Below are 17,867 nucleotides of genomic sequence, written 5' to 3'. Positions count from 1 at the left end.
TTCTAAGCAAAGCAGTCCTGACACTTCCTGGTCTGGTAGCCAGTGGTTTCTCCACAAGCTACAATAATGTCATTTTTCAATTGACCCCAGTGTTCTTCCAAATCTTCAAGGTCCACTGTTGGCAGCTTCTTTTGGAATGCTATCTGGAAGTCACTTCGTCTTATGGGGCCCTTCAAGCTTTGTACATTGAGCTTTTGTCAGATCTGTTTCCTCTGACTTCTTCATTTGATGACAATCCTAATTGCCATTGTGGATTGAATAAGGCAGTGATCCGTCCAGCAGTCAACAGCACTAGTCATTGCACATGTGAGAAGGACATCATGCTGATCCCGAGTGCAAACAATGACATAATCTATGAGCTGCCAGTGCTTTGATTGAGGATGTTGCCACATGGTCTTAAAATTTGTTTTTCCTGGAGGAACAGGGTGTTCGTGATGACTCGTACGCCGCACGTTTTGTAAGTAGGAGCACCCCATTGGAGTTGCTTTTGCTGACTCCTTCTTTCCCAAGGGTAGTCCACCAGAGATCCGCATCTCTTCCGACCCTGGCATTGAAATCCCCCAGGAGAATAATGTTGCCTTCTTTGGGTATGTCTTTCAAGACTGTGTCCACTTGGGTGTAGAACTTCTCCTTCACATCATCTTCGGCATCTAGAGTTGGTGCATAAGCACCAATGACATTTGCCTGTTTGTTTTTGGCAAGTTTCAAGTGCAGAGTCATGAGACGCTCACTGATGCCCAGAGGGACTTGAGATATGATCTTTGTCAGTTCATTCTTGATGGCAAATCCTACTCCATGAATTCGTTTTTCTTCCTTTTGTTGTTCCTTTCTAGAAAAATGTGTACCCTCTGCCTTCGTCTCTTAGCTGTCCTCCTCCTGGTCCATGAGCTTCTGCCAGGGCAGCAATATTGGTGTTGAATTGTCACAGCTCGGGGACAATAATTGCCCTGCTTCTTTTGGGTCGCCCACTGTCCATTAGAATCCGAATATTCCATGTTCCCAAGTTTACTGTTCAATTTCAATCAAATGGAGCTGAACCCACTGGATGTGGTTATCCAGTCAGGGGGATTGAGTGGACTATATTTAGGGTAGTTTTTCTAGTCCCCCTCCCCATGTGGGGTGAGCAGAGTGGATCCTAAATAGGGATGCGCAGACATTGATGTAGCAGTTGGACTGTTCTGCCACCTCAGTCCACAAAATGGAACGGCTGATGCATACATCCACCACCTAAATGCTGGTTCATTTCGAATAGTTTCCAGATTTCCCAATCCTGGCTCCTGTCACCCTTCATTATGGTGTTTAAGTTTCAGAGAGCAGTACACAGAGGAGGACACCTGTGCGTGACTTCTTATAATGGGCAGGGGACTGTTGCACTGCAGCCACCACATGGTCCAATGGCATGAAGCCCACGACAGCTGGGAGTCTCCTGTCCACTGCAGCCTTCATCTGCCTTCACAGCCGTTGCAGAATTACCTTTGCTATCCTCCGCCTATTCTGCCATTGAAGACTTTTAAGATTATTCTTTGTCTGCACCCCCTCCCCGCCTTGATTTTGCTGACGTGGATGACTGGAAGCACAAGATAAGAGTTGTATACTGAATTCGGTGGTCTTCAGTCCCTTTAGGAAGGGTGCTTGGCCAAACAGATGAACTCTAAAATATCTAGTGGGTCAGCCAGGATGTGAGCCTTTTAGTAGTGATACAATATTTAACTCGTGTCTTTCCAGTGATGACATACTGATCACTGATACCGACATAGAAAGAAATACATTCTAATGAATAATGTGTTTCCCCTGTAAATCTCGTACATGAAATACTTTTGCAGGAGCATAAGAAGAATGCAGTGCACAAATAATGCCAAAGATGTTTTAAAATACTACTGAAGGAGCTGCTTTCCACTGACTTGGCGCTTTCATTGTGACAACACTGTCAGTTAGCTCTTTTGTGTAATAACAGCAGAAACTATTAATTGAGCCTCATGACAATCACTAACGCTTTGTCTCTAGAGAGACCTTGCTCTCTGGATTTTAGTTTGTATTTTAAATTGAAGAGTCACTGTCACCTTGAAATCTATTTTTAAAAGGCATTAAAGGTAATGTCATGTACTAGACCTGACCATGAGTCATCTCACAAATGTTTGATTTTTCTTTATTTGCAGTCATATTTTCCTATCTTAAAATGTTTCTTTTGCTTTGTGAGAGACTTCCACAAACAGGGGAAACTGACTAATCCTAGGAAATGGTGAAACTGACTATGCACAAAGTGCTGTCAGACGTATGCAGTAAACAAACTGAAATCATAAAAATAGTAATCAGGTTATAGTAATTTAGGAGCAACTAGAGTTACCGTTTCCAGAGAAACACAATTTTAGGCTTTCCCCTTAATCATATTCCAATTAATCAAAATGTAATCTGATTTTTTTTGTGTGCCCTAGAGCTTGGACTGGGAACTGTTTTTAGATCAGGGGCTGCTGAGCCACAGGAAAAACTAATTGGGGGCCACATACATGAAAAGCAGAACCACCCCCCCACCCCCATGCTGCAGCCCCACTAGTTTAGGGGAGGAAAAGGGGGAACCAATGTTTAGGGCTTTCCCCAGGCCAGATCAACTGTTCTGGGGAGGGACCAAAAATGTGGGGTTCATTGTACAGGATAGGGGCATTGGGAGTGGGTGGGAGGGTGGGTGCAGGAGCAGGCTGGGGGTTCTGGGGTCTGGATGGAAGGATGCAGCTGGGGCCTGGAGGTGCGGAGTGGGTATGGGTGAGACCAGGAAGAAAGTGACCAGAGCCTCCCTGCCCCGCCCCAGAGAGAGCTGGGATGGTTTCTGACCTGACTCACTCCTCACACTGGTAATCAGGTCCCCTCAGGTTGGGTGGTAAGCTGTAATAATTGGAGCCTGAAACAGGAGTGCAGGGGCTGGTGTTTTTTTTGTTTGTTTTTTTTTTAAACACACTATTAAGTTCAGTTTAGTTTCCTACCTTCGAGCACGTTAGGGTTCCCAGTAGCTTTGATGGAAATTACATGTTTTTGTAATCTTTATTTAGATGACTTTCCAGAGTCCACAGGGGTGAAACGCATCGTACAAGCCTTGAATGCCAATGTGTGGTCTAATGTCGTAATGAAGAATGGTACGTAGCCCATGCTTTTTTCTTGTGTAAAGCTGTAATTCTGGATAGGTTAATGCCAATAGTTTTCAGCTCTTACAGTTAGAGCAGGGGTCAGCAACCTGTGGCTGCAGAACCACATGCAGCTCTTTAAGGAGCCATTTGCAGCTCTGAGTGCTGCTGTTGCTGACTCCTTTTGTGGCTCTGGAGGCTGCCACCACTTAAACAAAACAACTAAATTCATTTGCCCGCCATTGAGCCAACTGAATTTAGTTCTTTTGTTTAAGTGGCGGCAGTTGGAGCTGCTCGGCAGTCAGCTGCAGCAGGGAGCCCCAGAAGTGAAAGCTGGCTGGGCAAGGAACTGCCCCACGTGGGTGGAAGTCTAAGCCTGTGAGAGCTGGGGGGAGGGCAGCCGAGCCTGCCCTTGCTGGAGCTGCACAACCATGTGGAGAAGGAGAAGATGGCGGGGACCAGCAGCTGGAGGCAGTGGCTGTGGCCTCTGCAGAGCTGAGAGTTAAGCCTGCAGGTGGTAGGAGGGAGGCTGGGGCTCAGGGAGGTTAAGCCTCGGGGGCAAGGGGAGGAGGTTGGGTTCAGGGGGGTTCATCCTGGGGTTGTGGGGTGGGTTAAAGCCTGGGGATGGGGAGTAACTTAACTTTAACTGGTACAACTGTCTGCCCACTGTTGTTAAAATAGGAGTCAAAAAAGGCATGGGTTGAAGTTAATTTTTTAGGACTGTCTCATTCACATGCATTGCAGCTGCTGAAGGATTGATTTTGTAACTTGATTTGAAAAAATGGCTCTTCTCACTATTACAGTTGCAGACCCCTGAGCTAGAGTCTAAGTTCACTAGCCTCTTAAAAGGGCAAGTACCAGATCAGCCCTTGCTAAATGCTCTTTAAAAACAGCGCTGGTCTTGAGTGCTTGTTGAGGTCTGGCTGTCCAGCAGTTTCATAAGAGTATCTTGCCCTAAGGTACATTCGGAGGTTATCTGTGTCTTAAATCCCATTTCAGCATCTTCCAGCTTTCCTTCTCTACTCAGGCCTGCTTGTATTCAAACATCCCTTGTCTGTCTTTGGGAAGAACTACTTCAGGGTCAAATGAAATTAAAACTCATTTAACCAAAGGTCTGGTAGTGAGGCAGCCTGCCCCAGTTCAGTTCGGACTCTAAAACTTCTAATGAAGCTGCCTGTGGCTGAGTGCACTTCCCTACCAAATTTTTATGTTGCCTCACACTGCATAACGGATCAATTGATTTTAATTTTTAAAATAGTGACTGCAGTAGGTTTGAATGAAGAGAGTTGGTTTGCTGAGGAATTTATGCCATGTGTGTGATTTCATGGAAGTAAACATTCTACAGGTTGAACCTCTCTCGTCTGGCACCCTCGGGACGTGACCGGTGCCAGGTGAGAGAATTTGCCAGACCATCAGTGGTCAATATTGTGTAGCCCATTACCTACACTTCCACTGCTTACTGGGCTCTTAAACATTTAGGTGGCAATTACGGCTAAAAAATAGAGAACAGATCCAGAACTGGTGGCTGTAAACAAACATTATGCTACACCCATAAGTGGTCAGCCAGGTAACCAAAATCTTGCTAGATTGTGAATGTTGCCAGATGAGAGTTCTGGATTAGAGAGGTTCAACTTGTACTGTCTCAACTGCTGGTAAACCGTTACCCAGACACATTCCATCATGTACCTTGTATTCCAGAAGGCTGTAGTGGACATTAAGGTAGCCTACTACTGCTATTCACTCTTCAGCACAAGATGACTTGAATCTGAAAATGTATAGAGCCCCTCCCCTTCGGGAGCAGTGGCAGCTTCTGCGTCCTTTTGTGGTTACATGGTTGTTCCTGAAAATAGGAGGAAATATCGAAAAGTCCAGCAGGTGGAGACTGTCAGATTGTGGAAATACCCACTTGGGCTCGGGCTCATTGAGAGAAGGGATGGTGCCGGCTTAGCATGTTCAATTTTTGTAGTATCAGTATAGGTGTCTTTTCAAACAAATATCCCATGCAAGGACAACTAAGAGGTTAGGCTCTCTGGAAAAAACATAGGCAGATGAATTCTCATGAAACGCTTGCCTTTCCATTTGCTATCACACAAAATATCACCCTTCCCCTTTATGACCTCCTCTGTGCTTATATAAAACACAACTACTACCTAAATCGGAGCATCCTATTAGGAAAATGTTCAATGAAAGACATCTTTCCCTTTGTCAAAAAACATTAATCATGTTATCTTCTGTTTTTCAAGTCATCTCTGCTCTGGCATATATATCCCCACATCTTGAGTTCATTCTCTCCCCTGCTCCTTCCCTGGCACAGTGACTGAGCATTAAAAGGTCTTTAAGTCTTTGCTAGTTCCTATAACCAAAATTACCTGATGGTCATGTTCTTCCAGTAGAAGATGACGTGGTACTAATTTGGAAATTTGTTTTAAATTAACCTGGTGACTGTTGTATTATGTCAGAAAAAAATTCCAACTTCATAGAGCTGGGAGCGCAGTAAAACCAATGTCCATCCTCAGGTGGTATAAATAATTTCATTAGCATGGAAGACAGACTTATTTTGACAGCTTGTTTCCTAGTTTTACGTCCTGCATTTGACAGGTGTTATGTTACCAAAGAGCAGGACTCAGTCATATGCTGAATTCTACATGGAGGGGAAGTTCCCATACATCACTAGTGTATTTTGTAAAGGTCAGACTTCTTGAGAAGCCAGATTTGAAATTTCCACTATGCAATACCCATGTCGCATTGATGCACATTACAAGCATGTCAGGAAATGAACTACATTTGGACTTTCTCACCACCAGTCGCTGGCCGCTGGCTTAGCTTCTTGCCCTTGTTCCGTGGGGGTTTTTACAGGAAGTAAGATGATTGCGTAATACCAAGGATTTCTTCTAACAGAGCCACTCCTAGCTGAGAAGTTAGCAGAGCTACATTACTAATTCTTATTTAATGTAGTTGCCTTACTTAAGTCAGAAGGTGCAGCTTTTTTTATTTGTAAGAAATGCATTTTAAATAATTGGGAGACTATAAAGCCATTCAAAGTCTGTTGCAAGGAACAAGTATATTAGAAAGTTAACTCTCGGAACGTATATATGCTTTCATTTCGCTAATGTCAGAATATTTTCTGTAGTCATTTGTGACTGTCAGAGCCTGCTTGGGCCTTCTTTTCTCCATCTGCATTAAGAACAATTCATGACTCTTCCACACGTCCCTCAGAAATAAGTACAGCTCTTAGCTAGTGAGAGGGTTGAGCAAAATGAGCACTTCAGGATAACATGGCTGAAATAGAACCACTCGGCTTTATGGAACAGAAATACCTATTTCGTGCCTTGCAGCTGCGACTTGTGTCCGTGATGCCCTGCTTTCGGCTTGCAATACAGAAAGAAAGGGAAATAAATAGCCTTCGCTGAGAGTCTGTGCAATGAGGTCCATCTTCTGGCAGGGATAAAGCAGATCCTTAGCTATGTTTGGTCTTGGGAGTCAGATGGCTCTTTCACCTCTGTGGATTAGGCAAGGCAAACACAGTTCTTGGCTGTAAACAAAGTGTCTCTATTCTTTGATGTTCAGGATGGTGCTGAGGAAGTAACTGCCTCCCTCTTGGAAGAGGAACAGGGTACTTGCTGCTTCCATTTGGAAGACTCCTCCAGCTGACTTCCTGGCCTGCTTAAATATTTGCTCCAGGGAGCCCAGATGGAGGCTGAGCAGGTTCTCTGGGGTGGGGATAACTAGCTTTCTGCCTTTTTGCTGGCAGTTAACCCTTTCTCTGCCTGATGTAGGGAGGTATGCAAGCCTTATTGTTTGAGCAAATAGAGTGCCAACTTCAAATGGAACAAAGGAAGGAGGCATTGTTAGCTGTCTTTCACAAGATAAGGACTGTCAGACCACCACTCTGATCCCAGGCTAAATATTACCTATTCTAAACCTCCTACTGGACAATTTTGCGGACAAATTATACATCCTGAAGTGGTGGTGAAGGCTGTTAAAAAGCATTTCAACAGCGTAGTGTGTTCACACTGCAGTTGTAGAGCCAGCTTAATGGGCACAATGCCAGTGAGGTAGTTTGTTAATGCATTTTCAGCTGGAAGTAGTCACAACGGCTGCGTATGTGGGCAGGGGAAATCTGTTTCGATAGATGCTCGTGTAGTAAACGTACCTTGGATACTAAATAAGCAAGTGTGGTGCTAAAAACAACATAGTGAATACAGCCAGCTTGTACTTCACAGCTGTTGCCAACTTTTCTTTTTATTTTGTCATTTATGAAGCTGTAAAGAAGCTGCTGCTGCTAACCAAATGGAACCATAAACTACACTGGTTATTTCTGCAGAAGGGATTTAGCTAATTTTTGGCTCCTGGCCAGGGTTCCCTCTAATTTTTTCCATCCATGGGCAGAATCAATTTTGTTCTGTGCACCAAGGCATGTGCATATGTGCACCACCAGTAGACGCACATGCTGCCCACTGTGGGTGCTTTGCTAATCATCTGGGGAGCTGCCCAAGTGCTCAACTAATAGAGAACGCTAGCCCTGGCTCATAGGAAGAACACTGTCTAATGCGTCACCGTTTCTGCACTGCACCTGGATGATAAGATAAAAGTTGGACATCGAAAAGAATGAGTTTGTAAGAAGACTTCTCAAAGGTGTTACTGAACTTCAAGGCCAGTATCTGCCTAGTTAGAGAGGCAGAGAAAGAGTGCCTTTCTCCATCAACCAATGATTAACCAGATACTGGGAGTGGCTGGCCCCTTACAAAAGCGGTTTCTCTGCGCTGGAAGTTCACACCTCCACATTCGAATCTGACAATGGGCCACATCCCCCCTGACTGATCTGACTTGTTTTTTCTCCTCTCGATGTATACTACTGATAATGGGTCATTTCCACCCTGACCGAATAGACCTTGGCCCTCCCTTTTACTGGGACCCCACTCTTCAAATACTCCTCTGAACCCCCACCCTCTACTCATGCATCTGATTAAGTAGGTCTTTGCCCATGAAAGCTGATGCTCCAAAGTATCTTAGTCTATAAGGTGCCACCGGACTTCATGTTGTTCTCGAAGATACAGACTAACATGTCTATCTGATACTTTTCTTCCAGATTGTTACTGTACAGAGCAGTGCTTTCAAACCAATATGCCGGGTTCTAAGCACCTATGCGGGAGGGTGCAAACCTGGAATAAATGTCCCTGTACAATGCAAACCCTAAGCATAGAAATGAGACACCAATAAAACCTCCACTGTTACATTCTATCATGCATACCTCTGAACAGGCAGGAATATTCTTTCTGGTCTGGCTGGACTATAACATCTAATGTACTTTCAGATGACTCGCAATGGCTAATAATCTTTATTTTTTACCACTTTTCCTAAAAATAGCTTTACGCAGCCGATAAAAAGTTTTTAAAAACTATTCTATGTTGGGTTGAGGGTTCCGCTTCCAATATATTAGCACTTCCATCTCATACTAATTTAGTAGGTGTAGGTCAGATGCTTTCATGCTTCTTTTTGCTGAAGGCTTTAAGGAGACTTATGGCTTGTCTACACTTAACTGGAGAGTGATGCTCTATGGATTGATCACTCAGCAATTGATTTAGTGGGTGTAGGAGGGATACACTAAATCAATAGCTGCTCATTCTCCCATCAATCCCGGTACTCCACAGGGTCCCCAGGAGTAAGGTAAGTCAACAGGAGAGTTTCTCCCATTGACCTCCTGCTGTGGGGATCCTGCAGAAATTCAGCTTTTGGTATGTCGACTCCAGCTATGCTATTCAAATAGCTGGAGTTCTGTATCTTAAGTCAGCTTTCTCCCCACGTGTAGACCTGCCCTCCATCAGACTGAGTCACTTCCCCAGGCCTCTGGCAAGTAACCCATTTCATCAATAAAACTGCATACACCAGAGCCAATTTAAACAAATGGTTCGTAAAAGGCTAAAGCTGATTTGAAAAAAAAAAAAAAAAAAAAAAACCCCCCCATGGACTAACCCTGAGTACTCTGACTAACTTTATTAAACAGAAAAGGTGGTCTCTGCAATTATTTGAGTGATTTTTCCACATTTTCCAGATAATGGATGGCTTTTGGGGTGGGGGGGGGGAGGAAATCTTGTTTAAACTACAAGTTGAATTGGAATGTGTAAAAATTATATCATGCAGTCTGAAGTTGTCATTAGTGCAATGTCGATGTAGAACAGATTTTTTTAAATCATTTTCTTTCCTCTGACGTGAAATCTGTGTTCCACAGTATAAGCAAAGTATGTTAATGTTCTAACTTTTCAGTTGACTAAATCCTTTTATTAAAAAAAAAAAAAAAATACTTGGAGAAAGTCCTCACATCCATTTTATCCAGCATACGAACAGTTGTAAAACACTTACATGTCAGTACCAGCCCTGAAAAACATTTGTCATAACATTAAATGTTGCTTTATTAGGTTTGTCTCTGCTTAGTCATACTTTGCAGTTTTAAAACCCCTTGTACTAACTATCACAGATGAGGGGGAAAGGAATTAGTTTTGGCTTCATGTTTGTCTTGGAATTTTTAAAAGTATTTTCTAAATGCACAGTACGTTCATAAAAATGCAGTGTCCAAACATGCAGTTTGAATAAACACCGTACTGTGCCTGGTAGATGCTTACATTAATCCTGCATTAATTATTTAAACTATTGTTCAAGACATTGAAGTGTTACAGATTTAGAGGATAGAACTTTGTTTATACAAAGGCTTTTTCTGCATTTCCTTTGCCGTTTAACAAACATTCACATCCACTGATGCTGACTCCAGCATACAAAACAAACTCTACCATCCTTATTAACCACTGGTGTACTCTCCTGCTGTGTCTTAAAAATAAAACCAAGTTTGTTGGACTGTGGGGAAGGGAGGGAGATGAAGGAGCAGCTGATGGAATCCAAGCTCCAATCAGCATTAAGTATTTAGAGACCAGGACTTGTAATATCCAATCACATGCTTGCTTTTTAATACCGCTTACAGTCTATGGCCCTAATCTTAACAATGATGCTACTGTGTCAGTGTTTAAGGACCCAGTACTGCAAGTACTGGCATCAAGTTAAGCATGTGTATAAGTCTTGGCGGGCTCAGGGAGATAGTTGGGTTAGGCACTGACCTTCTTACACCAGTATAGTGTAGGTATTTGTTTGATATATTTTAGCTGTACTGGCATAGGTTTATGAGATTCATATACTGCTCTTCCCTATAACAGACCCCATCCAATCTGGTGAATTGTAGCTCTTTGGGCACAGTGTTGCCTTTATTATTAAGTTAACAGGTATTTTTCTTCAGACAGGAATCAGGCCTTTGGCCTTCTCAGTACGCTAGCGGGTGCAAACTGCAGCATTGGGTCAGAAGAGAACCAAGAGACAAAAGTAAACAGTAATTCTTACTTCTCACTTTATCACGTGTTTTTTCTCACTGCTTTCCCTCCATCCTGTCACAGTGTGGTTACACCCTTGGCTTTCCACCTTCATGTTCCTCTTCCACAGGGGAAGCTTCATGTCCTTTCTAAATGCAGGGTTAAAGGAAATACCCCACATGCATGTTGAATGGTCTGAAGACTTGCAGCCTGCATTAGTCTCAAGAATACTTTTAAGATGAATGCCCTTGGTAACTGCAGAGCTGTCAGCGCAGTTCCTTGGAGCTCGTGAACTCACCCTGGTGAAGCTTGGTTGAGCTTTCAGTGTGGGTGTTGATCGGCTCTCTCACAGTTGTGTAAATGCCTTCCCTCAGACAGCAGACTGAAGCCAAGGAAAAGTTATACAAAGCTCCAGTCAAGATGCTGGAGATTTTTCATTAATGGCTGAGAGCTGTTCATGCCAGATCGGCGCTGCGGTTTGAGAGGTTATTTTTCAAAAGCCCTAAGTAATTTGTCTGCAGGACTAGGGTAGCTCTGGAAAATTTTTCCATGGTAGCAGCGCATACATTCACAGTTCTGTGCAGCATGGTAGATCAATAAAGACAGACAAGATAAGGGCTCTTGTCCTGTAAAGCATGCATTTTAAAAAAAGTGTGAAACGCTGCCTTGAGAAGGCTACGCTTTCAGCGAAAGACACACAAAACAGCCAAATTCTGTGTGATGCTACACCGCAGCTGCATCTGATCTGTGGCTTCAAGTCTTTCAGCTGAGATAGCGTGTTCAAATATGATCAAGACCAACAATCATTTTTCTAAAAATTGACTGTTCTAAACGTCTGACTTTTTGAACTCCTTTTGGTTTCCTGAATGTTTGAACTGGACTAGAGATTGCTGCTTCTTCCTAGTGATAGTAGTAACTGGTAGTTTCCCCAACAGCCCCATCCACCAGCAGTGGACAGAAGAGAATCTCATTTAGACAGAGGAGATGCAGCCAGCACAGACAACTTGCAGATCGACAGCATTGTAGGTAAGTTCTTCCTTTGCTTAGTAAACAACATTCTTGTGAGCCTTGCAGGGTGAGGTTGAAACAAACACGGTGTGTATGAAACAGGAACATTCCCAAAGAAAACTGTGTGGGAAGAGAGCCATTACTCATTACAACGGGATGATTTGTGGCTCAGCCCTCTGGCCTGTAGAGTAACCAGTATCGGAAAAGTTGCCAGTTAGGAACTGTATAATAGCACTGCTCTAAAAATACCCTGGTGACTGGATGCCTGCTCTCAAGACTTTAAAGACCAAGAGTGGGAACTGAGTAAGAACAAAAAGAAACCCTCTTCAGTGAATTAGAATTACAGATAAGCAATTTTCCCTCGTTTCCAGCTTGTGGCAGAATCCCCCTTTAAAGAGACAGTACCCAAATCTAGGTCTTGACTTTTTCCACATCGTCTTAGCCTTCACTGCTGTCAGGAGCTCAGGTTTAGCATTTGTATGCATTCCTTATTACAACGAAGGTCGATGGGATGAACAAGATGCACATGCGGACGTGTGCATCCCTACACTGGAGAGTGACAAAGCTAATGGTTCCTGGCCACCCTTCCATCCCCCATGCTCCCCAAAGATAACGGCATAACTGGGGTTGGCATTGCCAAAGTCCCCAGAAACCCAACTAACCCTTTCATCCAAATCATACCTCTTTTTGAGAAACCAAGGCCCACACCTGCCACAGAATGATTCCCCCAAGTTTAAGACAGAGGTTCCACTCACAATATTGCCAGCTCAAAGCATTCAAAGATTACAAATCAGACACCCGCCCCCACCCAAAAAAAAGCCAAAACAAAACAAACCACACAAGCACTTTTAAAACAACAAATTCTTATTTGCCTTCTGGTGTTTGAGCTTTTGGGACACGGGTCATTACAGACAGCTCCATGGACTTCTGTGCTCCTGATGGAAAGCGGTAACAGACTTAGTTCTGTTATTTATATTAGGGAAACAAAGTTAAAAATACATTTTGAGGTTAAGATTTACCTTTGCATTGTTCTCTGCTCACACTATTGAGAGTATAAATGTAAGGGAAGTCCCTAGCTTCCGATGTATAGGATTTCATTTGTTGGGCTATGATCTGGGATGCATTAGGGACAGGGGGATAAGTATGAGAACTTCTAAACAGCCTGGTATTTAGTACCTAACAGGCTCTGTCCTAATCCATGTCATTTGGGGATTGATGGTGATGCTTGAGCACAAACTAAGTGAGCACGTCAGTTTCATGCCCCCCAGCCGTTTCTCAGGCAGATCATGTTAAGACTAGTGAGAAAAACTCTTAAGTTTTGACATGTTTATAGCAATTTTAAACCATGTTTTTCAAATCTGATGAAGTCCAAAACACCCTGCAAAGTGTGTCATGTCCAACCTGAGTAACAGTAATTATGGAATGGAAGTTATAAACCTTTTATCCATCACGTTGCAAAGGGAGCCAGGAGACTTTCACTAGTGCTCCATGTATTCTTTTTAATATCCAGGAATTTATCATCAAGCTAATGTGCTAGCCAGCAAGAACAGTCTTGCTTAGATCAGCTTTAATATGCTTGTTTCAGATCCCATGATAGATATGGATATTCGAGAGCTAGCCAGTCTTACCACAGGAGAAGGTGATCTGGAGAATTTTGAAAGACTGTTTTCAAAGCTGAAAGAAATGAAAGGTATGGTACCTGTAAATGATGAGCGCACCATCAGTTAATATTCCAAAAGCCAGTTAGCAGACCTGGGAACTTCACTGTGTCCATCTGGACATCAGTCTTCTAATGTAGGAGTGGGCAATAATTTTGCAGAGGGGTCGCTACATGAATTTTGGTACTGGGCTCAGGCCAGGTGTGGGCCCCCAGGAAGGGTTTGAGCCTCAGGCAGAAAGGGTGGGGTTGGGATCTACAGAGAGAGAGAGAGAGACAGACAGACAGACTGTGTGTGTGAAAGAAACACAGAGACGGACTTTGTAACACAGATGGAGTGTGTGCTGCAATGTGTATGTGACGGTGACTGTGTGTATGTGTGACTGCGACACTGTGTGCGCTGGCTGCTGCTGGGTAAGTTTCTGAGAGAAGCCACCATCAGTCTCTTGAAAGGAAATCTGTCCTATTGTGTCTCCCTGCATCCCCTGCTCTGCAGTCCCAACTCTCCATGCTTTGGGCTGGAGCAGCTCAGCTGTGTCTCCCTCTCCCTGATCCCTGCTCTACAAAGATGAGTAGAGAGGCAGGGGAACACCCTGACTTTAGCATTACCCTCTCCCCAACTCTTTACCCTCTGCATAGCTGAAAGAATCTTCCTAGGAGCAGCTCAGCTGCAGATGGAACCAGGTGCAGGGAGGAGCAGCTGAACACATGCTGCTGGCTATAAATATGTACGCTGTGCTAATCAGCTGTACAAACCAGAGAGCAATGCTTGGCAGACCAGGTCTAGCCCCCCAAGTGTGATTTTGCCCACCGCTGTTCTTAATAGCTGAAATCTTGTAGAACACTTATGTTTTGTACTTCCCCTTGCACATTAACTAGTATTGATCCTGAAAGCAATAGTCCTCAGGCAGTAAAACTCATCATTGTAAGTAAATAGTGCTTTATTTTTCTGTAGGTCCCACCAAAGAAGCTCACCAACATTCTGAACTAGCTCTATTCTATCTTGATCTTATGTAGTCCACAATGGTCTATAAACCCAGAAAAAAATCGAGACGTTCATGCATGCTACTCTTGAGGTCTAAGGAGACTTTAGAAGAGTTTGGGAGGTGAAGCCAAAAATACTTAAAACCTACTGAACTCCCGTTGTGGGCAAGTTGTGAAAATTCTGGTGTCTCCACTCTACTTTCCCATGATTGTCCAGTAGTTCAACAATAGTTGTCCAGTCCTCTGCACATTGCAGTAAGCCAGCTCTCTCTCTGATGAGTAAGTCTGCTAATCCTTGAGGGAGACTAATATTAAACTTTTTTTCTCCCCTACAGACAAAGCAGCAACATTGCCCCATGAACAGAGAAAACTACATGCAGAGAAGGTGAGGTCTGAAACAAGATTTTAAATCTCCAAAAATGTAATTCCAAATCTGAGTTCCTCTTTGTATAGCAGCTGCTCCTCAGGACTTTAAGCGAGGAATGACTACTGCAGTACATACGTATGGAGTATCTTCCAAACAACAACAAACTGCAATTTAAGTTGAGGGAGGGTTTCAGTTGTGCAAACTTTAGAAATAATGCAGGGGAACAGCTGAAGGCTTGAATCAGCTCCCATTGAAATCAATGGAAGAGTCTCATTGCCTTGGGTGGAAATTAGCTTAGGCCTTAATAACAGATTTCACCAACAGATTTGTTTTACAGAGATTCTAAACCCTCTAAGTCATCACATCCATTTTAGCTCTAGGGAAAAAAATACCATTTCAGCTAGAAGTGAGTGTAGCTGTTGCAAATGTATGTAAGTCCTGCTTATTACATTATCAGCATGGGGCACAAACTTCAAGTGTCTTGAGCTTCTTTTGCTGCCTTTGATCGACAGGTGGCGAAAGCATTCTGGATGGCAATTGGAGGAGACAGAGACGAGATTGAAGGCCTCTCCTCAGATGAAGAAAATTAAGTTCTCTGTAGCTGTTTGTAGTAGAGCTGATGTGATAGCCTGAAAGTGTGGGCCAATTCTTATGAACCTCTCATTTTTTGCTGAAGCTGCCCTTACTTTGTTTGCTTAGAAATTTTAAGTGATTTTCCCTATCATTGAGAGTAACACATTCCATAGGACATGGAAGTACATTAGATTGTGTTGGTTCCCCTGCCTATGTTCTGTGTCTGGTTATACTTTTAAGGCAGCATGCACCATCTTTACCATACATAGCAGACCAGGTTCCCCCCCGCCAAGTAACTTTGTTTCCTTTGAGATTTTGAAAAAACAAGTTCACCCTGTCCTTTTCCACCCCATAGGATTATTAAATCAGTACTCGAAACTAAACTCAAGATTTCAGGCCTGGATTGGTTTAAGGCTTTTATGTAGCTTTAAAACTAAATTTACTGGTTTAAAGGGACCAGAACCTGTTAGAGCCACGAACAGAAGACTGCTGACTTGCACTCCATTGAGAGATGATGGGGTAAGGCTGCAAGATTAGTCCTGTTCACAGATTGCCATCAATATTAAACACAGTCTCTAGGAAAGGGCACAGGCCTAGTGCTGGTGAATTTTATCCTAAATGCCTAGTAAAAGCAGTCACCTCAGAACGCTAAATGGTTACGTGACATACGTACAGCCTTAGGCACTTGTATTTAGTCTGGAAGCTAGAAGGTATTAGAGCCACTAGCAAGTGGGAGGAAATCTTGCTTTGCGCTGGCCTCAGCTGCAAAAATGTATAGTCAATTTGCAATGTGTGCAGGTGTAGGACTCCTCTTCTCCTCAAAGCAGCTCAGTCTGCAGGGAGTCTCTCTCATTCTCTTACCTGCACACTAAGAGGCAAAGATTGATTGACTATATATTCAGAGTAGGAGTATACCAGGCACCACAGAATAATCACTAGAAAGACAAAAAAACCTGAAAGGAAGAAGGTGGGGGTTATGGTGTGAGAAGGTGAAGGAAAAGCCAGTTATCAGTTTCGTCGTCTTTTCTCAAACATAACCAATCCTCAGAGAGCCAATTCAGTGAAAGGAGATGGGACCTACCTTAAAACATCATTCCATGGGAAAGCCTCTCTTGCTAATGCTGCTTTGATGACAGTTCAGGCTCAACTTTTTCAGGACTTGCAACCTATAGTGAAATCAGCTTCCTTGAATGGTAGTTGCTTTGTATGGAGAGACCATGCACTGCCTCTGTGTCTAGTCAGCTGTGCATTTCTCCGTGGACTGACTTTGCAGTAACCATGGGAAGGTCTCAGACACACACAGGCAGGAGTGAAACAAAAGTCCTCAGGGATGAGACCCATCCCTGCAAACAGAAGAGGGTGCAGGAAGGTGCTATGCTTTCTTCAGAGCCATCCTCCCAGTCAACAATGTTGGAAACCGAACTGAATGGCTTTGAAACAGCTCTCTGCAGCAGCTTTCTTATTCTGTTCTTGCCCATCTCAGCCTGTTCTGTCTGCTTTGCCAAGCACAGAGAGTTTTGAGGAAGAGATCATGGAGTTATATTGCATGCCTCCTTGCTTCCTGGAAGGCAGAGTTCTTACCCCTGGCTAAATATTCAGTCATCTGGTGGGGAGGCACATGGCACAAGAGCAGAAAGACATTTCAGTGCCCTGAGAAGCAAAGTGTACGTGAATGCTCTATAAAGCAGATTTACATTATACATTTTAAACTACTGCCAGATGTAAGATCATCACTGACCTTTTTAGAAGTGTTGGCAGCTGAAGTGACACATACCAGTAAGCGGTGTGCGCCCAAGGAAGGCAGGAAATGGGTGCACAGACCAGGGCCACCAGTCAAGAGGGGTGGAGGAGCAAGGTAGCTGTCATGGAGCACGGTGATTTCAAAGGGCCTGACACCAACCCAGCCTAACCTAACAAGGGGGGAGATTTGAGGGGTGATACGGGGAGGGAAAAGGAGATAATCAAGGATGAGCAGCACTTTACCAGGTAAGTGCCAGTAGGCTAGAACAGGAGCAATTGGCCAGCATAGTACAGGGAAAAGGAGCATAACAGGTGCTTCCATTGGGACTGGTGGGCTAGCCACTGCAAGTGCCATTTGTTCCCACTGCTGCTTACACGTGCCCCAACATTAGCATGTCACAGAGGGCAAGGGAACAGCTTAGTGCTGTAAACTTGTTTGCTACCAGTTGAAGCACTTTAAACAAAAAAAATCAAAGGGGTGGTTGTGTCTAGAAAAACAGGATGTAAATAAGTTAGTTTCTTAGATTATCCCATTGTAGTTTGAGATTAAAAACTTGTGTGGTGGTTTTGTTCTGGGTTTTTGGCTGCAGAATTTCTTGCCATGATAGTAGGTTTCAGAAATAAATAAAAGCAAGTGTTTGTGGAAAAGCAAAATGAAAAGCTGCTGTATCCTTTTAGGTTTTTTTTTTGTAAATTTGTAGACTAGCATTGTAAACATGGAAACTGATTAAAATGCCATTTAAATACATGTATCAGTTTGGGAATAGTTATCAATTTTAAGTTTGAGTTGCAATATGACATCTCGCAATAGGTAAGCTTCCTTTCAATTGGGTGTCTTTGTAGCTTGCTGAAAGTAATGATGCTGACTACCAAAAATTCCATTTGCAATTTAAATTGGACTTAAACCCCAATGCAATACCGTATTCAAACACTTAACCTTAGAGGGACTACTCACCTGCTTGAAGTCAGGTACATGCTGAAGTACCTTGCTGAACTGGGACATGAAGCAGTTGTGCAGTGTTGCTGCGTACTGTGAAATAGCTGCTGGGTTTTGCCCAGAAATAGTAAAATAT

The 17,867-nt window shown here is 43.4% G+C and overlaps 1 protein-coding gene across 1 annotated transcript in view; it reads left to right on the top strand.

Moving 5' to 3' along the window:
• Positions 1-17,526, top strand: part of AAGAB (alpha and gamma adaptin binding protein) — a 41,630-nt gene extending 24,104 nt beyond the window's left edge. Inside the window, exons 5-10 of the mRNA XM_075006536.1 lie at positions 3,042-3,125; positions 10,396-10,478; positions 11,401-11,491; positions 13,059-13,163; positions 14,450-14,499; positions 14,994-17,526. Coding sequence (XP_074862637.1) covers positions 3,042-3,125; positions 10,396-10,478; positions 11,401-11,491; positions 13,059-13,163; positions 14,450-14,499; positions 14,994-15,071 — 491 coding nt within the window. The 3' untranslated portion in view covers positions 15,072-17,526. The remainder of the gene's footprint in view (positions 1-3,041; positions 3,126-10,395; positions 10,479-11,400; positions 11,492-13,058; positions 13,164-14,449; positions 14,500-14,993) is intronic.
• Positions 17,527-17,867: the final 341 nt, after the last annotated feature.

Source organism: Carettochelys insculpta, chromosome 12, assembly GCF_033958435.1.
Source record: "Carettochelys insculpta isolate YL-2023 chromosome 12, ASM3395843v1, whole genome shotgun sequence".
In the NCBI taxonomy this organism is placed as follows: Eukaryota; Metazoa; Chordata; order Testudines; family Carettochelyidae; genus Carettochelys; species Carettochelys insculpta.
The sequence above is the reverse complement of the archived record's forward strand: the minus strand, read 5'-3'. Positions and strand labels throughout refer to the sequence as shown.